Consider the following 22,674-nt stretch of genomic DNA (forward strand, 5'->3'; position numbering starts at 1 on the left):
GGTCTGCTAATTTTTAAAAATTTTTGTAGAGATGGGGTCTTACCACGTTGCCCAGGCTGGTCTTAAATTCCTGGGCTCAAAAGATCCTCCCACCTTAGCCTCCCAAAGTGCTGAGACAACAACAGATGCGAACCACCACTCCCAGACCAAAAATAAATAAATAAATAAATAAATAAATAAATAAATAAATAAATAACTTTTAAAACAAGTATTTAAAATAAATATGCAGTAACCTAAAAATTTGTATATTATTTACAGCAAAATTACAATGTAAAAATTAGATCTCTTAATATGTGCAATGGAAAAAGTTTTCTGTACTAGTAAGTACTAGATACATTTCTGAAGTTTATGAAATAATGTTAAAGTATCAAAACGAAAACTAATTTTAGTGGTAGTTCACTGTACAGTGAATAAATTAGTAGTACTTTTTCAGAAAATCAATTAATACAATGCTAAATATTCAATCAGCTAATTTTTAAACAACCATGAAAAATATAGTGACACAATGGTGGCAATCTTGTGAATATGGTTGTTTTGGTTCATAATAATACTTTTTTTTTTTCCATTGAGTGTAATGAATGTAGAATGTTAAACAGAAGACATTAGTAAACAACACTAACCTTTATTCATTTTCTGTATCTATTATTTAAAACCAATAAAATGACATTTGGGGCATGTATTTGTGCCTTCAAATTAACATTTCCCATTAATTCAGACTTGAACTGTCCAAACAGTGAACACAGGGTACAAACATTTTACTTTACATAATATTTTTAAAAATCAAGGTTGTTAGATTTTTGAACAGAAATTCTGAAAAGAACATACCACCTAACCAGAATAGATGACACTTGTCCTATTTGGCCAAACAAACTACCTTGGGATTTCTTTCAAGAACTTTCACAAGGCAAACAAATGGCTGGTTTAAACCTCTGTATACTTCTTGACTTTTTAAGATTTACACTACTTTCTCTGCTTATACTTTCAGGAAACAGGATAAAGTATCCCCTGAAAGTCCAAGGAAAGCTTTAAACATCTATTGAAAGATATTTAAAGATTCCTATTTATTTCGAAAACTGTCTACAGAAATACATCTAACTTATTAAAAAATACTAAACTATTTTATAAGTATTTCTAATTTGCCATTTTAAAAGACAGGCAAGGGAACAAACCAAAAGGGTATTGCATTAACCATCCTGGGTAGTGATGCATTAAATTCTATCCCTGTAAGCAAGGCTGACAATATTTAACAAACTATAATTTTCATAAGCTTAAAATATTATTTTGTAGTTTCACCATAAAAGAGGGGTAATGGAAGAAGGAGAGAGGGAAGGGAAAGTAGGATTCTGATGGTAAAAGTTTTCCCACAAACTTTGTTTCTGTTCTGGCTGTTGGCCACCACTAGCTACAGACTTGTTGAGCAAACTGAGCATCTGTAAAATGAGTTAGATGGTAGGCTGAAATTCAGACAAAAGACAGGAAAACATAGTGGCATAAACCATCATATTATCTGCCTGGTCTTATAGGGCACTCCGGATGTCTAAGCAAAGAGATGAAAAACGCAACTAAAACTCACAATGGTATCGCTGGTGGTATTATTTTCAATGCTAATCACTGGTAAGTCAAACTATTTAACGTTACCATTTGTAAGGTGGTGACTTTATTTAGTAAGTTATCTACTATAAAAATGTAAAAGAAATGGTTAAATTGTTCCTGAAAACAATCATTTTGCCTGTATCTACAAAGAGCAACAAGAACATACAGACATAGGAAGGAATGCTGACTTCATTTTCTTTTACAAATATTTTTGTGGCTAATTAATAAAAGCGATTTTCTCTGCTAACCTATTTTCAACTCTAAGGCTTACTGTAGCATTTTTTGACTGTTAGGAAGACCTTCAAAAGCAATCTGTTTCAGTAAAATTTTGAATACAGCATTACGAAATTAAATTGCCAGGGGCAAGTCAGTAAATACAATCTAGGACTCTAAAATTACCATAAACTTTAATATCCTATTTTTCACCACAGGGAAAAGTACGTTAAGTTTACAGCTGGAATTTCATTTACTTAAAAAAATTTTTGTTTATGTTTTACTAGACATGTTTTTTCTAAGTCATACTGGCAAATAATTATCTTTTCATGTCTAAATACAATTTTAAACCAGCTCATCTGTTAAATCAATACAAGAAAGCACTTTTGTATTATGCTGGCTTTAGTGCAAGTTTTTGAAAGCTGCTGAATACAGTTGAGAATTCATTTTTGAAATACAGCGTCTCCAAAATTATTTGAAGTATCTGAACTGAATGTTGGGAAAATTCATTAGCATACCATCATATTTTTAACCTAAAGATTCCCTTAAGTCTGTTCCAAAAATGTGAAAAATACCATCTACTTTGGCTTTACCGACAATGATAAAAGTCCACTGATTTTCCACAAAAATTCCACGGCAAAAAAAAGACAAATACAGGATGCCGAAGATATGAAGAATTTGTTTTGAAAGAAAATTTAAGACAGTAAGTCCTTCAAACTCTCAGGGATATGAAAGGGGAAAAAAGATTACAGGTAAATTAAGGCAACAAAATGAAACAGAATGCTGGTAGAGTTAAGGGGGGAAAAGCTGTGTAGACATAATACTTGCATAGAACTAATAAAAGCACTGGAACCAATAAGGAATAGAAACAGTATTGGGGGCCAGGCGTGGTGGTTCATGCCTGTAATCCTAGCACTTTGGGAGGCCTAGACGGGCAGATCACTTGAGGCCAGGAGTCCGAGACCAGCCTGGACAACATGGCGAAACTCTGTCTCTACTAAAAATATAAAAACCAGCTGGGTGTGGTGGCATGCGCCTGTAATTCCAGCTACTCAGGAGGCTGAGGCACGAGAATCACCTGAACCCAGTTGGCGGAGGTTGCAGTGAGCTCAGATCATGCCACTGTAGTCCTGCCCGGGGCAACAGAGAGAGACCCTGTTTCCAAAAAAAAAAAAAAAAAAGTAACTGCTATGGCAGACTTTAAAAATTCATTACTTTCCAAAGTAATTAAATAAAAAAAATTCAAGAATCTTAAAGTTTGTTGAAATAGAGAAAAAATCAAAACTGCAGATGAAAAAAAGCAGCTCATTGTGTCTCAGGGAGAAAAATCTGTAGAAAATTACTGAGACCAAGTTATATTCTGTTGAGATTACTAATTTTGAAGACAAAGAAAGAAATGCCAGCTTTTGCTACAATCAAGTAGTAACAGCAAGTTACCTACTAGGGGAAAAATATCAGGTAGGCCTTACAGTTCTTTCCAACAATATTCAAGGGAAAAAAATGTCTATAGAGTTTTTTGAGGGTACAGGGAAAAGAACATGTGATGCAATCATTTTATACCTAGTCAAATTGTCATTCTCATTCAAAGGTAACAGAAAGACTTCTGCAATATTCTTTTGTAGGAAGAATATTTATTGCAGTGTCCGTTATGTGCTTACACTGTCCCAAGTGGTGAAATATAGCAGTGAGGATAATCACTATTCTCATGGCTCTTACATTCTAGGAGAGAGACAAATACAATATATACATATAAACAAACAAGAAAAGTATCAGGCACTCATGTGTCCCATGCAACGAACTAAAATAACAAGTTCGCTGCATAGGACACAAGAGGATTGGCCTCTCTGGGGATATGATATTTATTTAAGCTGAGGTCTGAATGACCAGGAGCCTTCAGAGCAAAGGTCTTGAAAAACAGTTACCTCAGGCAAAAGAGAAGAATTGTTTTAATCTTGGACTGTTTAAATAAAAAGAAAACAGAGGCATAGTAGAGTAGGGAGAAACATGCACGATGAGCTCAGAGAAGTGGGGAGAGCAGATCATGTAGGGTTTTATAAAAAAGGCTAAAAATCTGAGTATTTTTCTAAGTTGATATGAAGGCTTCAGCGAAATGTTAAGCAGAAGAGTGCGATGATACATGATTTATGTTTTAAAAAGTTCACTCCAGAGGCTTTCTTGAAAATAGATGGTGGGGAATGGGAAGTGTAGGTGAGGAAACAGGCACTAGAAGGGTGGAGATGGGTAATAAAGACAAGTAGATGGATTCAGGATGTGTTTTGGAGGTAGAGCTGAGGGAACTTGCTGACAGACTGATTCTTGAGCACAAATAAAAGACAGAAATTGAGGTTAATGCCTACATTTTTGGATGGGTTAACTGCTTAGGAAAATGGGGAAAAAAAGCAGGTTTGAGAAGAATAATCAATTTATGGATTTAAATTACAATATTCCTAATACTGGAAAATCTTTTTGACAATATGATTTAGCCTATTGATAGCTGATACTAAGTGGGTGAGAATGCAAAGGAAATGGCATAAAAAGACCAATGGTGGGTAGTAAATCTATTAAATAAAAACCTAAATCTAAATAATTGGTTGTGGCATTTATAAATTATAAATATTACATTTCTTAAAAGAAGGTACACATACTAATACATACTCATACCCTAGTGCAATCAGAAAGTTTCTGGGCTAAAATCCCCAAATAAACCAACAAACAGTTGAAAATTGGGGGGATGATGAGGCAGGAAGAGTATAAATATGCAAATTTCAAAATCTGTAAACCCAAGAATTCAATAGATGACTGTTTTATTTCTTAACTGATAAACTAAAACAGCCACAAATGTAAGTATATTATTCAAGGTCTTACAAGTCATTCTCTGACAAAACTACAGAATTATATCTTACAAATTATCAGCGGTAAAAATAAAAGAAACCCCAGCCATAATTTTTTTTAAAAATTTAAGAAAATATTAAAAACAAAAACAACAACAGAAGTAAAATTAAACATCTCTCTAAACAATATAATAGTGGACAGATTCACATATTTAAAAAAAAGAAAGATTCAGATTGGGTTGTAAAACAAAAGTCAAATATAATTTTTTACAAGAGAAACATCAATGACCCAGCAAGGATTAAAGTATAATGATAGGCCCAAGTACACCAGGTCTATCCATTTGTTGTATGCCACATAAATATAAACAAAAAGAAAGGAGGGTTGGCAATATCAATGTTGGATAAAGTTATATTCAAGGTAAAAAGGGTATCGAAGATCATTAAGGGAGTGAATGATTAAAGATGAAAGATACAAGTCACAATAGTAAGGGAAAGACTGAAGCCATTGACCAATATGAGTGACTAATGCATTATACATTTATTCCATTATTCTATCTCCCCCACTGAAATTCAAGTTCCATGAGAACAAGGTCTTTGCCTTTTTGTTCTCTTCTACATTCCTACTCTCTAGAACAGAGCTTGGCATATATTAGGTATTCAATAAATATTTATTACAAAATGAAAATATAAGGTAAACATGAATTTTATGGGTCAACTGATACACATATAACACATTAAGCAGACGTGCCACAAATGGAAGGAGAAATGGACAAAATCACTCTAGTGGAAGATGATCAACACTTCTGTCAGAACCCATTTATGCCCAGTGTTCCATTATTGGAATGCTAAGCATGTGAGAGTTATTTACATCCTATGGCTCAAGTTCATCGCCAAGGTCTGATTTTTCACACGTCTGCAATTCAAAAAACTGCAAACTCCAGCATAAATGGGTTAACGTTTAATGAGTAAACAACATTGGAAGCACTAACCTACAATGTGAAAGTCCAGGCCAAAATAACATTCTATATGATATATCTATACAGTTGCAAAAACAATGAAAAACATTTGAAAACTGCCAGAAAAATATGAATTCTATAAGACTGCCAGAGACAAAATATAACCAATAAAATCAATGTCTGAAGTAAATATCTATAATAACCAGTTAGACAGTGTAAGAGGGAAAAAGGAAGCCTCTCCCAATAGCGATAAATACCATAAATATGAAGATGTGGCAAAAACTTTCCTAAAGACCTGAATAAGAAAAAACCTTTACTATTGTCAAAATGCCAAATATCCTACATTAATCTATGTGCCTTTTTTCTCCTCAATAAAAATGATTTTGAAGTTCTCCTGAAGAAAAAAATTTTACAAACAGAAAGGAAATATCTGAAAAATAAAAGGAACGAAGACTATAATATGCAACAAAAGTTATAGTAATCAAGACCAGGATAGTATTAAAGTAGGAATAGAAAAAAGAAAATCACTGGAACAGAACACAAAATCTATGCTTACATGGAAATTTAGTTTATGACAACCAAGGCACTTCAAATGTGTGGATAAGAGACTGAATCTATAGTAATGGCATTGGGAAACTAGCCATTTGAAAAAATATATAGAGAGAGTTCTCCTTCATCCCTTAGAACAAACTCGTTCCTGATTGAGCAAATATTTAAATTTTGGAAGAAAAAAAGGAAAAACTGGAAGAAATTACAGTTTAAAATTGTTATAGTTATCTAGGAGAAAAGGCCTAAGTACAGGGAAATGGGGAATAGAGAAAGGAGGACTGACAAATTTGTCTGAGAGAAAAAAGAAGACTTCCACATGGGGAAAAAAAGTATAAGCAGAGTGAAAGAAGACAAATTGTGGGAAGTGTAAAATACATGATAAAGAGTCACTATCCTCAAAGTGCAAACAGCATCTAAAATTCAATAATAAAATACAAATAACCTGATAGGACTGGGGCAAGGCATAAGAATAGGCAACCAACAACATTTTTAAATAGCCAAATACTAAGATCACTTCATCAATATTTACTGAACTTCCATGTTATTCTTTTTTGGGGGACAAGTTGAAATATTACTCAATCTTAATACATGGGTTACGTTTAACATAAAATAATCAGTAGCTTTTACAAAACAACGCAGTGAGAAATTCCAGCCTTTCAAAGGAGTCTTAACTTACGATCCTTGCATTTAATCCTCACATTTTAAGTAATCATACACATATTTTTCTTTTTTTACTGAATTTTCTTCTTATGTTGGTTCTAATATATGGTTTATTGAGAATTCAGAATTGCAGGATGTAAAAAATATACTCATTAATTCATTATAATGAACTATATTAGGTTGGCAAAAACTGCAATTACTTATGCATCAACCTAATAAAAAATAAGCCATACCCTCAAGTCAAATAAGTGAAACTGTGCTGTAACAAGCCCACTGCACTCGCTTAAGACGGAAAAGGGATAAATATCTTTGTTTTCTCCGAGAGCACAGGCCAGTACTTGGATATAACTTGAATAACCATCCTTGAACATAATTTGAATATTTGCTGTAGTGACTTTTCCAGGAGAGGCAAATGCTTGTATAGTTCTGTTATATTCCCTATTTGTGTTAGTGACATTTTTGAGATCATTTTAAACTTACTAGGTGGCATTTAATAAGAGGATCCTAAAAGAGTATTATTATAACAATTTCTATTTGCCAGGAAAAAAAAGATATTGGGACATATCTGAAAGCTTATTTTTAGTGTTCCAGCATATGCTGCCTCAGTACTATTATCTCTTTAATGAGTCACATGTATAATGATTCAAATACTGTGTTTCAAAAGCAAAGTCATTTTAACTGCTCAAACTAAGAAACTGGCATAATCATGGTCGTAAACTTACCCTACATGCCTAAGTTTATGAACCAGCAAACAAACATATCATCAAATATTCACTTACCTGGTCAAACACTACTACTGCACTCATTAGAAACTTTTAGGATACCAAAATCATAAAACCGTTTCAAGATTACAGTTTTATTTTCAAACCAAATTATTCAGTGTGTTTTGAAACAAGCAGTCTTCTGACACACAGAAGTGTTAATAAAATAAGCACTAAGCTAAAACCAGAATTAACAAACCTAAATCAATCAAAGGGAATAGCTGACAAACAAATGTCATTATACCAAATATTCACCCCAAAAAAATCACTGAATACTTTCCTAACCAAATTCTCATAAAAGCTAAACCTGAAGTTCAAATATTTCACTATCATCTTAAAAGCAAATTAACAATGTCAATGTGTCTTCCAATTTTGAATGTGGACATGTCAAATTTTATTTGGCAACAAAACTGTCATGTCAAACTCACCTTTAACTAACCACCTCCAGGGGAATTTAATTGAAGATATTCTACTGACCTGATAGAACATACAAAGACTTCTTTTGGGAAGAAGGGAAACAAGGAAAGAAATACGGAAAATAGTTTTAAGACCTATATTTATGAACTGCACAAGAAAATTGTTCAAAAATTGTCTTGAGGGTTTTAATACATACCAGGCTCCAATTTAATGATTTTTACTGCAGCCAACTCTCCTGTGTGTACATTTCTGGCCTAAAAATAATATGAAAACAAAAATCTTGTTAATTAAAAAGCTTGTTAATTACATTAAAATTATTTGGTACTATGTTAATTGCTTATCAACCATACTTTTATCAAAACTAAAAAACAAAATATTTCCAATAAAATGAGCGTACTCATTTTCCCATTAAAGAAAAATATAGATATGACACAAAAGTGTTTTAAAAATTACCATTAGTACCACCACTCAAAAACAGCTACTGTTTAAAATTTGATCTACTTTCTCCAAGGCTTTTCTTCAGCCTTGGGTTAATATTTTTAATTTTAAAAATCTCATGGCTTTTATTTATATCAGAAAACATAATCATAGGTCATTAAACTTTTTTTAAAATCATCTGTATCTAACTACCTAGAGAAAAACAGTGAACATTTCAGTGTATATGCATCTCTTTCCTGGTACACATATGTATACGCATGTGCATTATGGAAGATGACCCCATCATAGTCTTCGACGACATGATTGCGAATGCTGCCTGATTTTCCACTGAGAGGATATATAATTTAACCAACCCTCTATTGTTGGACATTTACAATTTTAATATTATTTGCAAGTTATAAAAATAGGGATAAATATATCTTAGCTTTGTTATCTATCCACAGCCTTATTTCCTTCAGTTAAATGCCTAGAAGAGAAACTATTTACTATTTAACAAAAAGTCAACAAACTTACTATAATTAGCACTACAATGAATATCACTACAAATATTTTACCATACATCAGCTTATAAGGAAGTCAACCTAGACATACAATTGTGAGATCTAAAGGTATGTGGACTTATAATGGGTATGTTGCCATATTGCTCTAAAACACTGTGTAAATTTATATTGTCATCGACCTCGGATGTCAAATCCACGTCTGCCAAGACTTACTGTAGGTAAAAATTAAATGATTATAACATAGTCCGTATAATAATCGTCCTTTATTGCTGGACATGAAGGATGTTATATATAGTCTTTTCATTATTTAAGACATATTTGTTTTAAATGGATTCTAAGATACGATATTACTAGGTCAAAGGTTGTGAATATGAACACATACCATCAAATAGTCTAAAAGCATTTTATCACTATATTCTCTCTGTTAATATGAGTGCTCATTTTCATCGTACTCAGTGGTATATCATATGTGGAAATGGAATTTACTAATTTATGACCTTTTTCATTTATTAGATTTGAATATCAACTTTCAAATGGCAGAAAAAACAAGAAAAAGACACGATAAAATAGAAAAGTATAGTTACACTAATTTGCCAAATTAAATACGTCAAATTATCAGAGGAAAGAAGAGAAAAAGGGAAAGGAATAGAAGAATGATAAAGTAGGGAAGAGTGCCTTCAAAGAGATCCTTTTAAAAATGACACACAGAGGGTGAGATAAAGAATAGAATGGGGGAGAGATATACAGAGGAAAAGACACAAACAGAAAGAAAAATAAAAGAATCTATTTTTTATTGTTTTTTGTTGTTTTGAGACAGGGTCTCACTTCTGTCACCAAGGATGGAGTGCAGCAGCAGGATCTCGGCTCACTGCAACCTCTGCCTCCTGGGCTCAAGTGATCCTCCCACCTCAGCCTCCCAAGTGGCTGAGACTACAGACCTGCCACTACACTCAGCTAATTGCTGTATTTTTTGTAGAGACGGGTTTTGCCATGTTGCCCAGGCCGGTCTCAAACCCCTGGGTTCAAGTAATTCACCCACCTTGGCCTCCTGCAGTGCTGGGATTACAGTGAACCACCAGGCCTGGCAAGAAAAGAATTTTCAACAGCCGAAGTTGCAACTACTTTGTGATAAGTTCACATTTTCCTCATTAAATCTAGTGAACAGGGTAAGAAGGGGTTTCAGGAAAGAAGAGCAGGCATTTTAACTCTTCTCTTTCATAGTTATAGTTACTTCTCTCCTAACCATGAACACATTTACAAAAAGGGGAGCAATGGTCAGCCAGAAGCCTCACACCCTTCCTACCCTCTCCCCTTTCTGCCATTGGACATAAGAATTGTCTGTTAGCCTCAGGTCTTCTTCTAGTTCCTAAAATCTCCCTTGGGTCATAAAAGGATATGTGCACATAGATTTAGCCTGTCCATCTCTCAGCCAATTCACATGCCAGTGAGACTCAGGTATAAAAAAAATATGGCCAGAACAAGCAATGATAATTGACTTCCTGGGAATCTTGTTCAGTAAATCATAAAATGTGTGTTAGAAGACAAATTCCATAATAATGATGACAATTATGTTTGTAATGCTTTACAGTTTGCAGGAACTTTCATATACTTTACTTAATTCTATTAATTTAAATACAAAAAGACTTAGTTTAGTAAAGTTGACTTGCTCAAGGGCATCCTGCTGGCAGGGGTGAGTCAAGAGTTGGAATCCAATTTTGTTGATATTTTCAAAAAACCAGCTCCTAGATTCACTGATTTTTTGAAGGGCTTTTTGTGTCTCTAGCTGCTTTAGTTCTACTCTGATCTTAGTTCTATTTCTTGCCTTCTGCTAGCTTTTGAATGTGTTTGCTCTTGCTTCTCTAGTTCTTTTAATTGTGATGTTAGGGTGCCAATTTTAGATCTTTCCTGCCTTCTCTTGTGGGCATTTAGTGCTGTAAATTTCCCTCTACACACTGCTTTAAATGTGTCCCAGAGATTCTGGTACGTTGTGTCTTTGTTCTCATTGGTTTCCAAGAACATCTTTATTTCTGTCTTCATTTCGTCATGTACCCAGTAGTCATTCCGGAGGAGGCTGTTCAGTTTCCATGTAGCTGAGTGGTTTTGAGTGAGTGTCTTAATCCTGAGTTCTCGTTTGATTGCACTGTGGTCTGAGAGACAGTTTGTTATAATTTCTGTTCTTTTACATTTGCTGAGGAGTGCTTTACTTCCAACTATGTGGTCAATTTTGGAGTAACTGCGATGTGGTGCTAAGAAGAATGTATACTCTGTTGATTTGGGGTGGAGAGTTCTGTAGATGTCTATTAGGTCCGCTTGGATGCAGAGCTGAGTTCAGTTCCTGGATATCCTTGTTAACTTTCTGTCTCGATCTGTCTAATGTTGATGGTGGGCTGTTAAAGTCTCCCATTATTATTGTGTGGGAGTGTAAGTCTCTCTGTAGGTCTCTAAGGACTTGCTTTATGAAACTAGGTGCCCCTGTATTGGGTGCATATGTATTTATATTTAGGTTAGCTCTTCTTGTTGAATTGATCCCTTTACCATTATGTAATGGCCTTCTTTGTCTCTTTTGATCTTTGTCGGTTTAAAGTCTGTTTTATCAGAGACTAGGATTGCAACCCCTGCTTTTTTTTGTTTTCCATTTCCTTGGTAGATCTTCCTCCATACCTCCATCTCAAAGGATTATAAATCATGCTGCTATAAAGACACATGCACATGTATGTTTACTGCGGCACTATTCACAATAGCAAAGACTTGGAACCAACCCAAATGTCCATCAATGATAGACTGGATCAAGAAAATGTGGCACATATACACCATGGAATACTATGCAGCCATAAAAAAGGATGAGTTCACGTCCTTTGTAGGGACATGGATGAAGCTGAAAACCATCATTCGGAGCAAACTATTGCAAGGACAGAAAACCAAACACTGCATGTTCTCACTCATAGGTGGGAACTGAACAACAAGAACACTTGGACACAGGATGGGGAACATCACACACAGGGGCCTGTCGTGGGGTGGGGGGAGGAGAGAGGGATAGCATTAGGAGATATACCTAATGGGTTAATGGTGTAGCACACCAACATGGCACATGTATACATATGTAACAAATCTGCACGTTGTGCACATGTACCCTAGAACTTAAAGTGTATATATATAAAAAGCCAGGCAAGAATAGATGCTGGAGAGGATGTGGAGAAATAGAAACACTTTTACACTGTTGGTGGGACTGTAAACTAGTTCAACCATTGTGGAAGACAGTGTGGCGATTCCTCAAGGATCCAGCACTAGAAATACCATTTGACCCAGTGATCCCATTACTGGGTATATACCCAAAGGACTGTAAGTCATGATACTATAAAGACACATGCACACGTATGTTTATTGCGGCACTATTGACAATGGCAAACACTTGGAACCAACCCAAATGTCCATGAATGATAGACTGGATTAAGAAAATGTGATGTATATACTACTATAAAGACACATGCACACGTATGTTTATTGCGGCACTATTCACAATAGCAAACACTTGGAACCAACCCAAATGTCCATGAATGATAGACTGGATTAAGAAAATGTGATGTATATACACCATGGAATACTATGCAGCCATTAAAAAAGATGAGTTCATGTCCTTTGCAGGGACATGGATGAAGCTGGAAACCATCATTCTGAGCAAACTATCACAAGAACAGAAAACCAAACCCCGCATGTTCTCACTCACAGGTGGGAACTGAACAATGAGAACACTTGGACACAGGGCAGGGAACATCATACACGGGGGCCTGTCATGGGGTGGGGGGCAGGGGGAGGGATGGCATTAGGAGAAATACCTAATATAAATGATGAGCTAACGGGTGCAGCAAACCAACATGGCACATGTATACCTATGTATCAAACCTGCACGCTGTGCACATGTACCCTAGAACTTAAAGTATAAAAAAAAAAGAGTTAGAATCCAAGTGTATCCTGAGGACAATATTTCACCGCTCCTTTTCAGAATTCAAGAATTCTCTATTTCATTTTTAAATGCAACAGATACTAGAGAAAAGTATTAATTGTGTAATATTTAACAGATCAGCAACAGTGGTAACTTTTGTTGAAATAGATTAACAAAATATTGAAAACAGATCAACAAAGCAATATACTAGTCCTCTTTCACATTAAATTTCTCCGTGATAATTTTCAGTGTAACAGAAGGTGAACTACTACACATTTAATGTCTTAAAGAAATAATCTGAGAGTTAAAATTTGATCCAAGGAAAACAGTAGTATTCTAAACATTCTGAAAAAAATTACCGAATAAAAGAGCAGCCTTAACATGCTTAAAATCCATTGTAAAGAATTGGAATTTGGCCGGGCGCGGTGGCTCACGCCTGTAATCCCAGCACTTTGGGAGGCCGAGGCGGGCGGATCACAAGGTCAGGAGATCGAGACCATGGTGAAACCCCGTCTCTACTAAAAAATAGAAAAAAATTAGCCGGGCGCAGTGGCGGGCGCCTGTAGTCCCAGCTACTCGGGAGGCTGAGGTAGGAGAATGGCGTGAACCCGGGAGGCGGAGCTTGCAGTGAGCCGAGATTGCGCCACTGCACTCCAGCCTGGGCGACAGAGCGAGACTCCGTCTCAAAAAAAAAAAAAAAAAAAAAAAAAGAATTGGAATTAAAAAACAAAACAAAACAAAACAAAAACAGATTCAATGAACTCTTCTTTTAACTCACTGATGTCATAATCTAGCAAACATGATAGCCACTTCTATGCCTAAATGTCAGCACCCTGGTTTTCCCTCTTTCCCTATCCACCTAAGTGATCATTTACATTGTTTTTTTCATTTAAAATGTTCACTGGAATCCTATAGAAACCAGAAAAACATCTTTGGACATATAGTGTAAGTTTACAAATTGAGAAGAAAGATTTATGTATAAGTACCATAAAGGAACAAGAAAGTTACAAAAGTACACTCGCAAATTGTGACAGTTGAAAAACTCAAGGTTATACATTTCAGGTAAGGAATACAATGTTCAACTCATGTGACATGACTGATGCTAATACATTTCCAACAACAAAATATCTTCAGGCAATTCATTATTCCAAGCAAAAAACGGGCATTTGGGCAATGCATTCTGCCATTCACTGCCACTTACTTTCAGAAACCATAAGAAAATGACTCCATTCTTCTTGGTTGCAAATTATTAAATAAGAGTCAACAACATGAAAACATCTAATATGCTTCTCTGAGAGTTTGGAACAACGAATTCTGATTTTAGTCAGATTAATCAGAAGTGAATAGCTCAGTCTCAGGTCTGAAAACTGTCCTCATTCTGCTACGTTCTCCTTTCCCCGCCTCCCTCCCTGTTTAGCCTGGTTAACTCTGACTTGTCCTTCAGGATTCAGTTTAGTTATCACCTCCTCTAGGAAGTCTCCCTGGTATCCTAAGGCTGAATTAAGTGTGATGTCATCTTAGCTCTAAGCATGATCCTTTGAAAGCTGTGCCACATGGTAGATGCTCTACAAATTTGTTGAATAGACAATCATGGTTGTAGGAAGGTTACCGCTCTCTTAAAAAAATTAAAATCTTCAACTAGAAAATGCTATGAAACTGACAATATACTGTTTTAAATAGTCTTACTTTTTTCACTTATGTTGAGTCATATTATGAATTAAAGTATTTTGAAGAAAATTATTTGTAAAAAATTACTACAAAAGTAAGGTTTTGTGGTAGAAAAATTAAAACAATATATAACAAATCAGTAAAAGATGACAGTACCCCTCTATCCCAATCTCATCTCCCAAAATAACTATTGTTAATGGTTTAGAGCATATCCTTCCAAACTGTTAATTAGGTTGAGTCTTAAGAACACATATGGACAGAACACAAACCTTGATAGTTTAGCAGTTTCTCACAAAGCTAAACATAGTCTTACCTTATGAGCCAGCCAGAAACCCCACTCCTTGGCATATACGCAACTGAGCTGAAAAGTTATGTCCACACAAAAACCTACACGTTAGTGTTTAAAGCAGTCTTTATTCACAGTCATCCAAAACTGGAAGCAATCAAGATGTCTTTCAATAGGTGAATGCATAAACTGTGGTAAATCCATACAGTGGAATGTTTATTGGAGCACTATTCATGACAGCCAAGACACAGAATGAACCTGGGTGTCCAACAACAATTAATAAAGAAAATGTGATTTTATATATATATATATATATGTATATATATCTCCACAAAATGGAATACTATTTAGCCATAAAAAAGAATGAAATGCTGTCATTTGAGGAAACACGGATGGAACTGGGAGATATTATGTTAAGTGAAATTAGCCAGGAACAGAAAGTTAACCATCACATGTTCTCACTCACATGTGAAAGCTAAAAAAAGTTAATCTCATAAAAGTAAAAAGTAGAATAGAGAATACTAGAGGCTGAGAAGGGTAGGGAAAAGGGAGAGATAGGGAGAAATTTGTTAAAGGATACAAAACGATAGCTAGATAAGAAGAATAAATTTTAGTGCTCTATACCACTACTACAGGATAGCTATAGTTATTAATATATTACACATAGTTTCAAATAGCTAGGAAAATACCAAATGTTCTCAACACAAAGAAAGGATAAATGTTTGAGACTATAGATTTGCTAATTTCTCTGATCATTACAAATTTTATGTATCAAAACGTCACTATGAGTCACTATGAATCACCCATAAATATGTACAACTATTTGTCAATTTTTAAAAATTAAATTTAATAATAAAAAAATGGAAACCACAAAAAGATATGGAAGAATCCTAACTGCATACTGTTAAGTGAAAGAAGCCAGTCTAAGGAGGCTTACAAAGTATATGATTCCAACTATATGACATTCCGAAAAAGGCAAAACTACAGAGACAGTAAAAAGCAATGGTTGTCAGGGGTTTAGTGGAGGCAGGAAAGAAACAAATAGGTGAAGCACAGGGGATTTTTAGGAGAGTGAAAATATTCTGTATGAAATGGTAATGATAGACACATGTCATTATGTATTTGTCAAAACCCATAAAACTATATGACACAAAATGTGAATCTCTATGTAAACTACGAACTATGAACTATAGTTAATATCAATATTGGTTCAATAATTATAACAAACGTACCACACTAATGCCAGATATTAACAAAAGACAAAACTGTATGCAGGAAATCAGGGGTTGGCTAAATGTAATTCTATGTACTATGTGTTCTATTACTCTGTAAATCTGAAACTGCAGTAAAAATTGAAGCTTATTAATTTAAAGATAAATTATTTTTTAAAAGAATACATTTTCAGACACAATTATGAGCCAATTTTTATTATTAGAATCAACCCATTTATATCATGTTTCAATTTAATAGAGCCAAAAAGAAGAGGCAAGGATACCTTGATTTTTTTAGAGACTCTGAGGGGCTCAGAAAGAAACAGATCATTGGAGGATTTGAACAACAATCACGAAATGACATAAAATAAAGATGGTGTCTTACAGTTACACTACGCAGAAGCCAAGTTATATTATATGTAGTTACAGAAGTAAAAAGCAAAAAATACAAACTACAGCTCCCACTGATAGGAATAAATACTTAAATGTCAGCCTCCATTTTGAAGACACATTTCTGTTTTCTCCAAGTGAAGAACTGATGGGCAAATGTTTGTACTCTGTAATTTTCCAGCTGGATTTTTAAAACAGAAAGCAGTACCAGGCTCTTTTATAATGAAAGGCAAAGAGGCTTTCAGAAAAAGAGATCTTCTAAACAGAGACCTTACAGATTCAATTTACTAAAGAGAGCTTTCAGAAATTTAACTATACAAATTCACGCTATAATCCAAAAGAGTTTTGGAGTACCAGTTTTTGAAATCCAACATTTCTTTCCAACAAGTTAAACATGATACTCTCAATTATTTTTGTTTTTAACTTTAACACACAAGAATTGAAAGATCTTGCATTATATTTACAAAAGGAACTAACTGGAGTCCCACGGCAACTACACAAAAAAGATCTGACTATATTTTTGATTCCTATTCATGTTAGTAGGGTTTTGGTATACACTAATACTCAGACTTGAGATATACTAAACACCTAGAAATCTAGTAAAACATAGTACAGTTACAGGTCTTATTTAACTCTTATTAATCAGGAACTGAAATTATTAGGTAGAAAAGATAAACTCACAATAAATAGGATCAATATCACTATAAAATCCACAATAGAATCATTCCAATTAAATTAATTTTCTATTCACATTGCTAATGCATTTCATTTTCATCTCTTAATTCGTATTTCCAAGTCAATTTACTACTAAAGAAGTATTTCAACTCAAGCCCTCCAGTCTTCAGTCTTACTAGTAGTTAAAGGTTACCTATGGATTTCCACTTAAACAAAACAAACAAACAAAAAAATTGAAAGATGTTAATTAAGCCATTTCTACTTCATTAATATTATGCAATTGCCAGTTTTGTAAACTATGAACTTTTCTACATGCTGTAAAATTTTTAATGAAAACTAAAAACGAGGAAAAGTCTAAACATTTTACCTACAAGGTTTCAACATAGAATTGGAAGATACGACTCAATACATAGTAATACATCCTAGTATTCATGAAGTTGAAAGGTAATTTTTTATAAACTGGGGCTAAAACAAAACAAAACAAAACAAAAAACTGGCAAGTAAAGACAGCCATCTAAAAGCTATGGCAATCAAGACCAACATTATGAAGAAAAATGAAAAAGCTCCTGTATTCTACTTCACTGTTCTTCTCATCCTACCCCATGTAACTTTCTTCCATCATATTCTTAGGGTCACAAAACTTTTCCATTAAGCCAACTGTGGGCTTCAGTTTTAAATATGCCCCTTTTTTCTATAACATAACATCAGAAAATCCAGACATCTCAATATTTTTAACAAGCTATCTCCAGTGGCCAGTGACTGCTTCTGAGAGTCATAATTATGTATTCCAGATTCAAGAACATGATCTACAATACAAAAGAAGGAACACACAAGGTTTGAAAAATACAAAGCTGATTCATTCACAATAAAAGTGAAAAGTCAATTATGTCATAGGCTGTAAAACCTCTATACCCAATACTTTATGGAACATTGCTTTTTCTGTTATTATTTTGTTTCGTTTTTCTTTTTTTGAGGCCGAGTCTTGCTCTGTCATCCAGGCTGGAGCGCAGTGGTGTGATCTCAGCTCACTGCAGCCTCCACCTCCCAGGCTCAAGCAATTCTTGCGACTCAGCCTCCTGAGTAGCCAGGACTAAGGCACGCACCACCAGGTCTGGCTAATTTTTTTTGTATTTTTAGTAGAGACAGGGTATCATCACATTGGCCAAGATGGTCTCAAATTCCTGACCTCAAGTGATCTACCCACCTCATCCTCCCAAAGTGCCGGGATTACAGGCATGAGCCACTAGTCCCGGCCGAAACACTGTTTTTAACTGATTCATTTATTCAACAAACATTACTTAATACTTAACTATGTGCCAGGTACTATGTTAATACTAGGAATGTAATGAAACAAAAACAGTCCCTGTCTTCCGAAAGCTTTATCAGTTAGAAAGACAGAGAAGGGAAGAGTAAATACCACATAGTGTGAAAAATGCTCTCAAAGATGATACAAGTCAACCTCGGAGGATTCTGAGCCCAGTCAAACTAGACTGAAGAAAAAGTTTCCAGGAGAAAGCAAATTTAAACTGAGACCTAATGGAAGACTTTCCTGGGAAGAATGGTGGGTAAGAGATTATGGATGGCAAAATTCCAGGCAAAGGTGTAAAGACAAGAGAAAACATGGGCAGTTTAAAGGAGAAAAACTGGCCGGGCGCGGTGGCTCAAGCCTGTAATCCCAGCACTTTGGGAGGCCGAGACGGGCGGATCACGAGGTCAGGAGATCGAGACCATCCTGGCTAACACGGTGAAACCCCGTCTCTACTAAAAATACAAAAAACTAGCCGGGCGAGGTGGCGGGCGCCTGTAGTCCCAGCTACTCGGGAGGCTGAGGCAGGAGAATGGCGTAAACCCGGGAGGCGGAGCTTGCAGTGAGCTGAGATCCGGCCACTGCAGTCCAGCCCGGGCTACAGAGCAAGACTCCGTCTCAAAAAAAAAAAAAAATAAAAAATAAAGGAGCAAAACTATCCTGTATTAAGGGACTATAAAGGTATAAAGAGGGAATGGTGAAAGTTAAGATTCCTTTGATGCTCAGGACAGAACGTATCACCCGCTACCTTCCCGTAGCTATCATATACTCTTTTTTTTTTTTTTTTTTTTTTGAGATGGAGTCTTGCTCTGTTGCCCAGGCTGGAGTACAGTGGTGCAATCTTGGCTCACTGCAGCCTCTGCCTCCCAGGTTCAAGCAATTCTCTTGCTTCAGCCTCCCGAGTAGCTGGGACTACAGGCACACGCTGCCATGGCAGGCTAATTTTTGTATTTTTAGTAGAGACGAGGTTTCGCCATGTTGGCCAGGATAGTCTCGATCTCCTGACCTCGTGATCTGCCCGCCTCGGCCTCCCAAAGTGCTGGGATTATAGGCGTCGGCCACTGTGCCTAGCCAGTCATCCTTATTCCTTTAAGATTTTATGACCCCTGGTTCACAGTTTCCTCTCTATCCCTTCTCTTGCCTCTACCACTCTTAGTGACTTCAGTATCTGGAACTACTCTTGACTTTTCATTCTCTGACCTAACAAACATTATACTTCCTTCCTAATCACTACTTCCTATCCTTTCAGCTCACTTATTCTAGTCCTCCCATTCCAGCCCTTCTCCCACCTCATCAATTTGCCAATGCATTTCTCCATGACCATCAATTATTTCTCTCAACTCCATACATCCTCCCTTACCTATAAGGAGTAAACTTCCTCTTCCCTCTATTGTACTAGCCTGGCAAAATCCTAATCCCGATTAATCCAAATTATCCACTAATTCCACACTGGCATCAAATAGCTATGAGTTACCAGAAAAAAATTACAAAATCATGCTAACTGGTCTTATTTTCAAATCAACACAAATCTCAAACTACAACTTCTCCGACAGGTTTTATTTTCCACTCTTCATAAGAACTATTCCTTTCCTCTTGCTTTGAATTTTCAATAGTCCCTCAGCCTCTTTGTTACCCCCTCTTCTCTCACTTACCAGAACTGATCATGGACTGCAGCTTTTCTTTATCTAACATTCACCTATGTAGCTGACCATCTATCTCCCGGGCACATCTCTCCTCACTTTGCTCCAGATTCCTACATCCATGGAAACCTGACAGGCATCTTAACATTAATGTGTCTAACACAGAACACTTGATTATCCCTCTCCACAAACTTTTTCATTCCCACATATTCCCAATCTAAATCAAATTTACTGCCTCCACCCACACTCACTTAAGCCCAAAACCCAGGTCATTTTTTCTTTCCTTCACACTCGTCATGTCTGATATATCAGCAAATCCTGACAGCTCAAACATATAAGCCAAATCCATGCACTTCCTTCTATTTCCAGTGCCATACTGTAGTCCAAGCTTGTCTCCACTAGGAACTGGTAGACTATCTGTGAAACATAAAGAAATAGCAAGTCTTAATTCCTGTTCTGGATTGCACATTTGGGTAGAGAGTGGTCCCATTTACTGAGATGACAAACATAGGAGGAAGCACACATTCTGTGGAGGGGAGAGGGATATAGATGGGGGCTCAGTTTTGGACATATTTAAATTTTAACTTGCTATGGAAAACCAATCTAGTGATATCCTAGAAGCCACTTAACAAGAGCTAAACTGGACTGAAAACAGGGTTGGGCATCATCAACATTACTGAATGCAGGCAGGTGGATGAGATTACTTACAATAAGTAGTCAGAAGAGAAGAGGATCAAGAACAGAATCCTAAAAAATTAGCCACACTTAAGGAATAGTGAAAATAGACAAAGTTAAAACGAAACTATTACGGAACACTATTCTCTGGAATATCAGTTTGCAGGAATTTTTAAAAGTCATCCAATCCAATCTCTCTTTTAAAGAGCAAACCTCTTCTACTTAATCTATGGTGGTCATTTGGTCAACCTAACATATTCATTTTTAGGATAACTGTAGTTGTAAAGTCTTTTCTGTGATAAGCAAATACATTCTCGAATAATTTCTCTTCAGTGGTCTCAGTTTTGGTTTGTAAGGTAACACTGACTTAACCTGCTCCTTCTACTATATGGCAAATTCAGATCTCTAAATTCATTAATTTATTCAATAAGTATTGAGTCCCTATGAAAGTCAGGAAGCCTAAGCTCTAACTCTGCTCAGATAAAATATAAAAGTTTGCTTCTACCTACAGATAAAACACGAATTTTTCAATATGCCATGCCATATAAATTCTAGACCCTTCCCACCAGTCTAGTTACTATTTACTTTGACTATGTGCTCAAAGTTTGATATCCAACAAAAATGATAGTAGTTACAACATTAGATTCATGACAGCAAAGGCAACATTTCTTTTTTTCAGGTTTCTACAAAATTACAATACTTTTTCTTTTTTTTTTTTAAAGACAACGTCTCACTCTGTCACCCAGGTTGCAGCGCAGTGGCATGATCTCGGCCCACTGCAACTTCTGCCTCCTGGGTTGAAGCAATTCTCCTGCCTCAGCCCCCTGAAAAGCTGGGATTACAGACACGTGCCACCATGCCTAAGTTTTGTATTTTTAGTGGAGACAAGGTTTCACCATGTTGGCCAGGCTGGTCTCGAACTCCTGACCTCAGGTGATTTGCCCACCTTGGCCTCCCAAAGTGCTGGGATTACAGGCATGAGTCACCACGCCCAGCCTACAATACTTTTTTTAAGTTTTAAAAATAAATGTTGAGGCCGGGCATGGTGGCTCACACTTGTAATCTCAGCACTTTGGGAGGCTGAGGCGGGTGGATCACTTGAGGTCAAGAGTTCAAGACCATCCTGGCCAACATGGTGAAATCCTGTCTCTACTGAAAATACAAAAATTAGCAAGGCATGGTGGCAGGCGCCTATAGTTCCAGCTATACAGGAGGCTGTGGCAGGAGAACTGCTTCGACCCGGGAGGCAGAGGTTGCAGTGGCTGCAGTGAGCCGAGGTAGCACCACTGCACTCCAGGCTGGGCGACAGTGAAACTCCATCTCAAAAAATAAAACAAAAAATAAATGTTGAAAGTGTTCTATCCAAAACAGAATGCTATATTTTATCTTCTAGCAAGAGTAAAGAAAGTGCTTCATTTTACTTTTTTTATAAATCATTTTGGGAAAAAGAAACACTTTAGTCACTACATATATTAGTCATCCATCAATTTAACATTGACTCACTGAGCACCTCTGAAGCATCAGGTACCTCAGGTACAAGGATAATATTAGCAGAGTGACAGCAAGGAATTACTAAGATGAATAAAAATATCTGCACCTGCCCTGAGATTCAATAGGGCAGATTTTAGATCCATATAAGGAAGTTTTATTTAGCAATCGAAACTGTCCAAAAAAAGACCACTACTTCCCAACACAGTATATCCTCATTATTTAAATAAGAAGTTATAAATGACCATTTGTAAAGGACAAGATAGGGGTTATATGCACTATGTGCCAACCACAGGTTTCCTGCTAGCTCCCAAACTCCTTAATTTTTATTTTATTTTATTTAACTTTAAGTTCCAGGATACATGTGCAGAACGTGCAGGTTTGTTACATAGGTATATGTGTGCCACGGTGGTTTGCTGCACCTATTGACCTGTCCTTTAAGTTCCTTCTCCTTGCCCCCCACCACCAACAGGCCCT

General features: G+C 36.0%; 1 protein-coding gene across 5 annotated transcripts in view; it reads right to left on the reverse strand.

Annotated features, from left to right (window-relative positions):
• The window catches only part of MAP4K5 (mitogen-activated protein kinase kinase kinase kinase 5), a 106,776-nt gene that overhangs the window by 71,146 nt on the left and 12,956 nt on the right, over positions 1–22,674 (reverse strand). For 4 of the 5 annotated variants that reach the window (XM_073010969.1, XM_073010970.1, XM_073010968.1 and 1 more), the window contains one exon: positions 8,177–8,234. In XM_073010969.1, coding sequence (XP_072867070.1) covers positions 8,177–8,234 — 58 coding nt within the window. Of the gene's footprint in view, positions 1–7,991; positions 8,063–8,176; positions 8,235–22,674 lie in introns of those variants that run through there. The other variant, XM_073010972.1, reaches the window with a different exon arrangement.

Source organism: Chlorocebus sabaeus, chromosome 24, assembly GCF_047675955.1.
Source record: "Chlorocebus sabaeus isolate Y175 chromosome 24, mChlSab1.0.hap1, whole genome shotgun sequence".
Taxonomy (NCBI): Eukaryota; Metazoa; Chordata; class Mammalia; order Primates; family Cercopithecidae; genus Chlorocebus; species Chlorocebus sabaeus.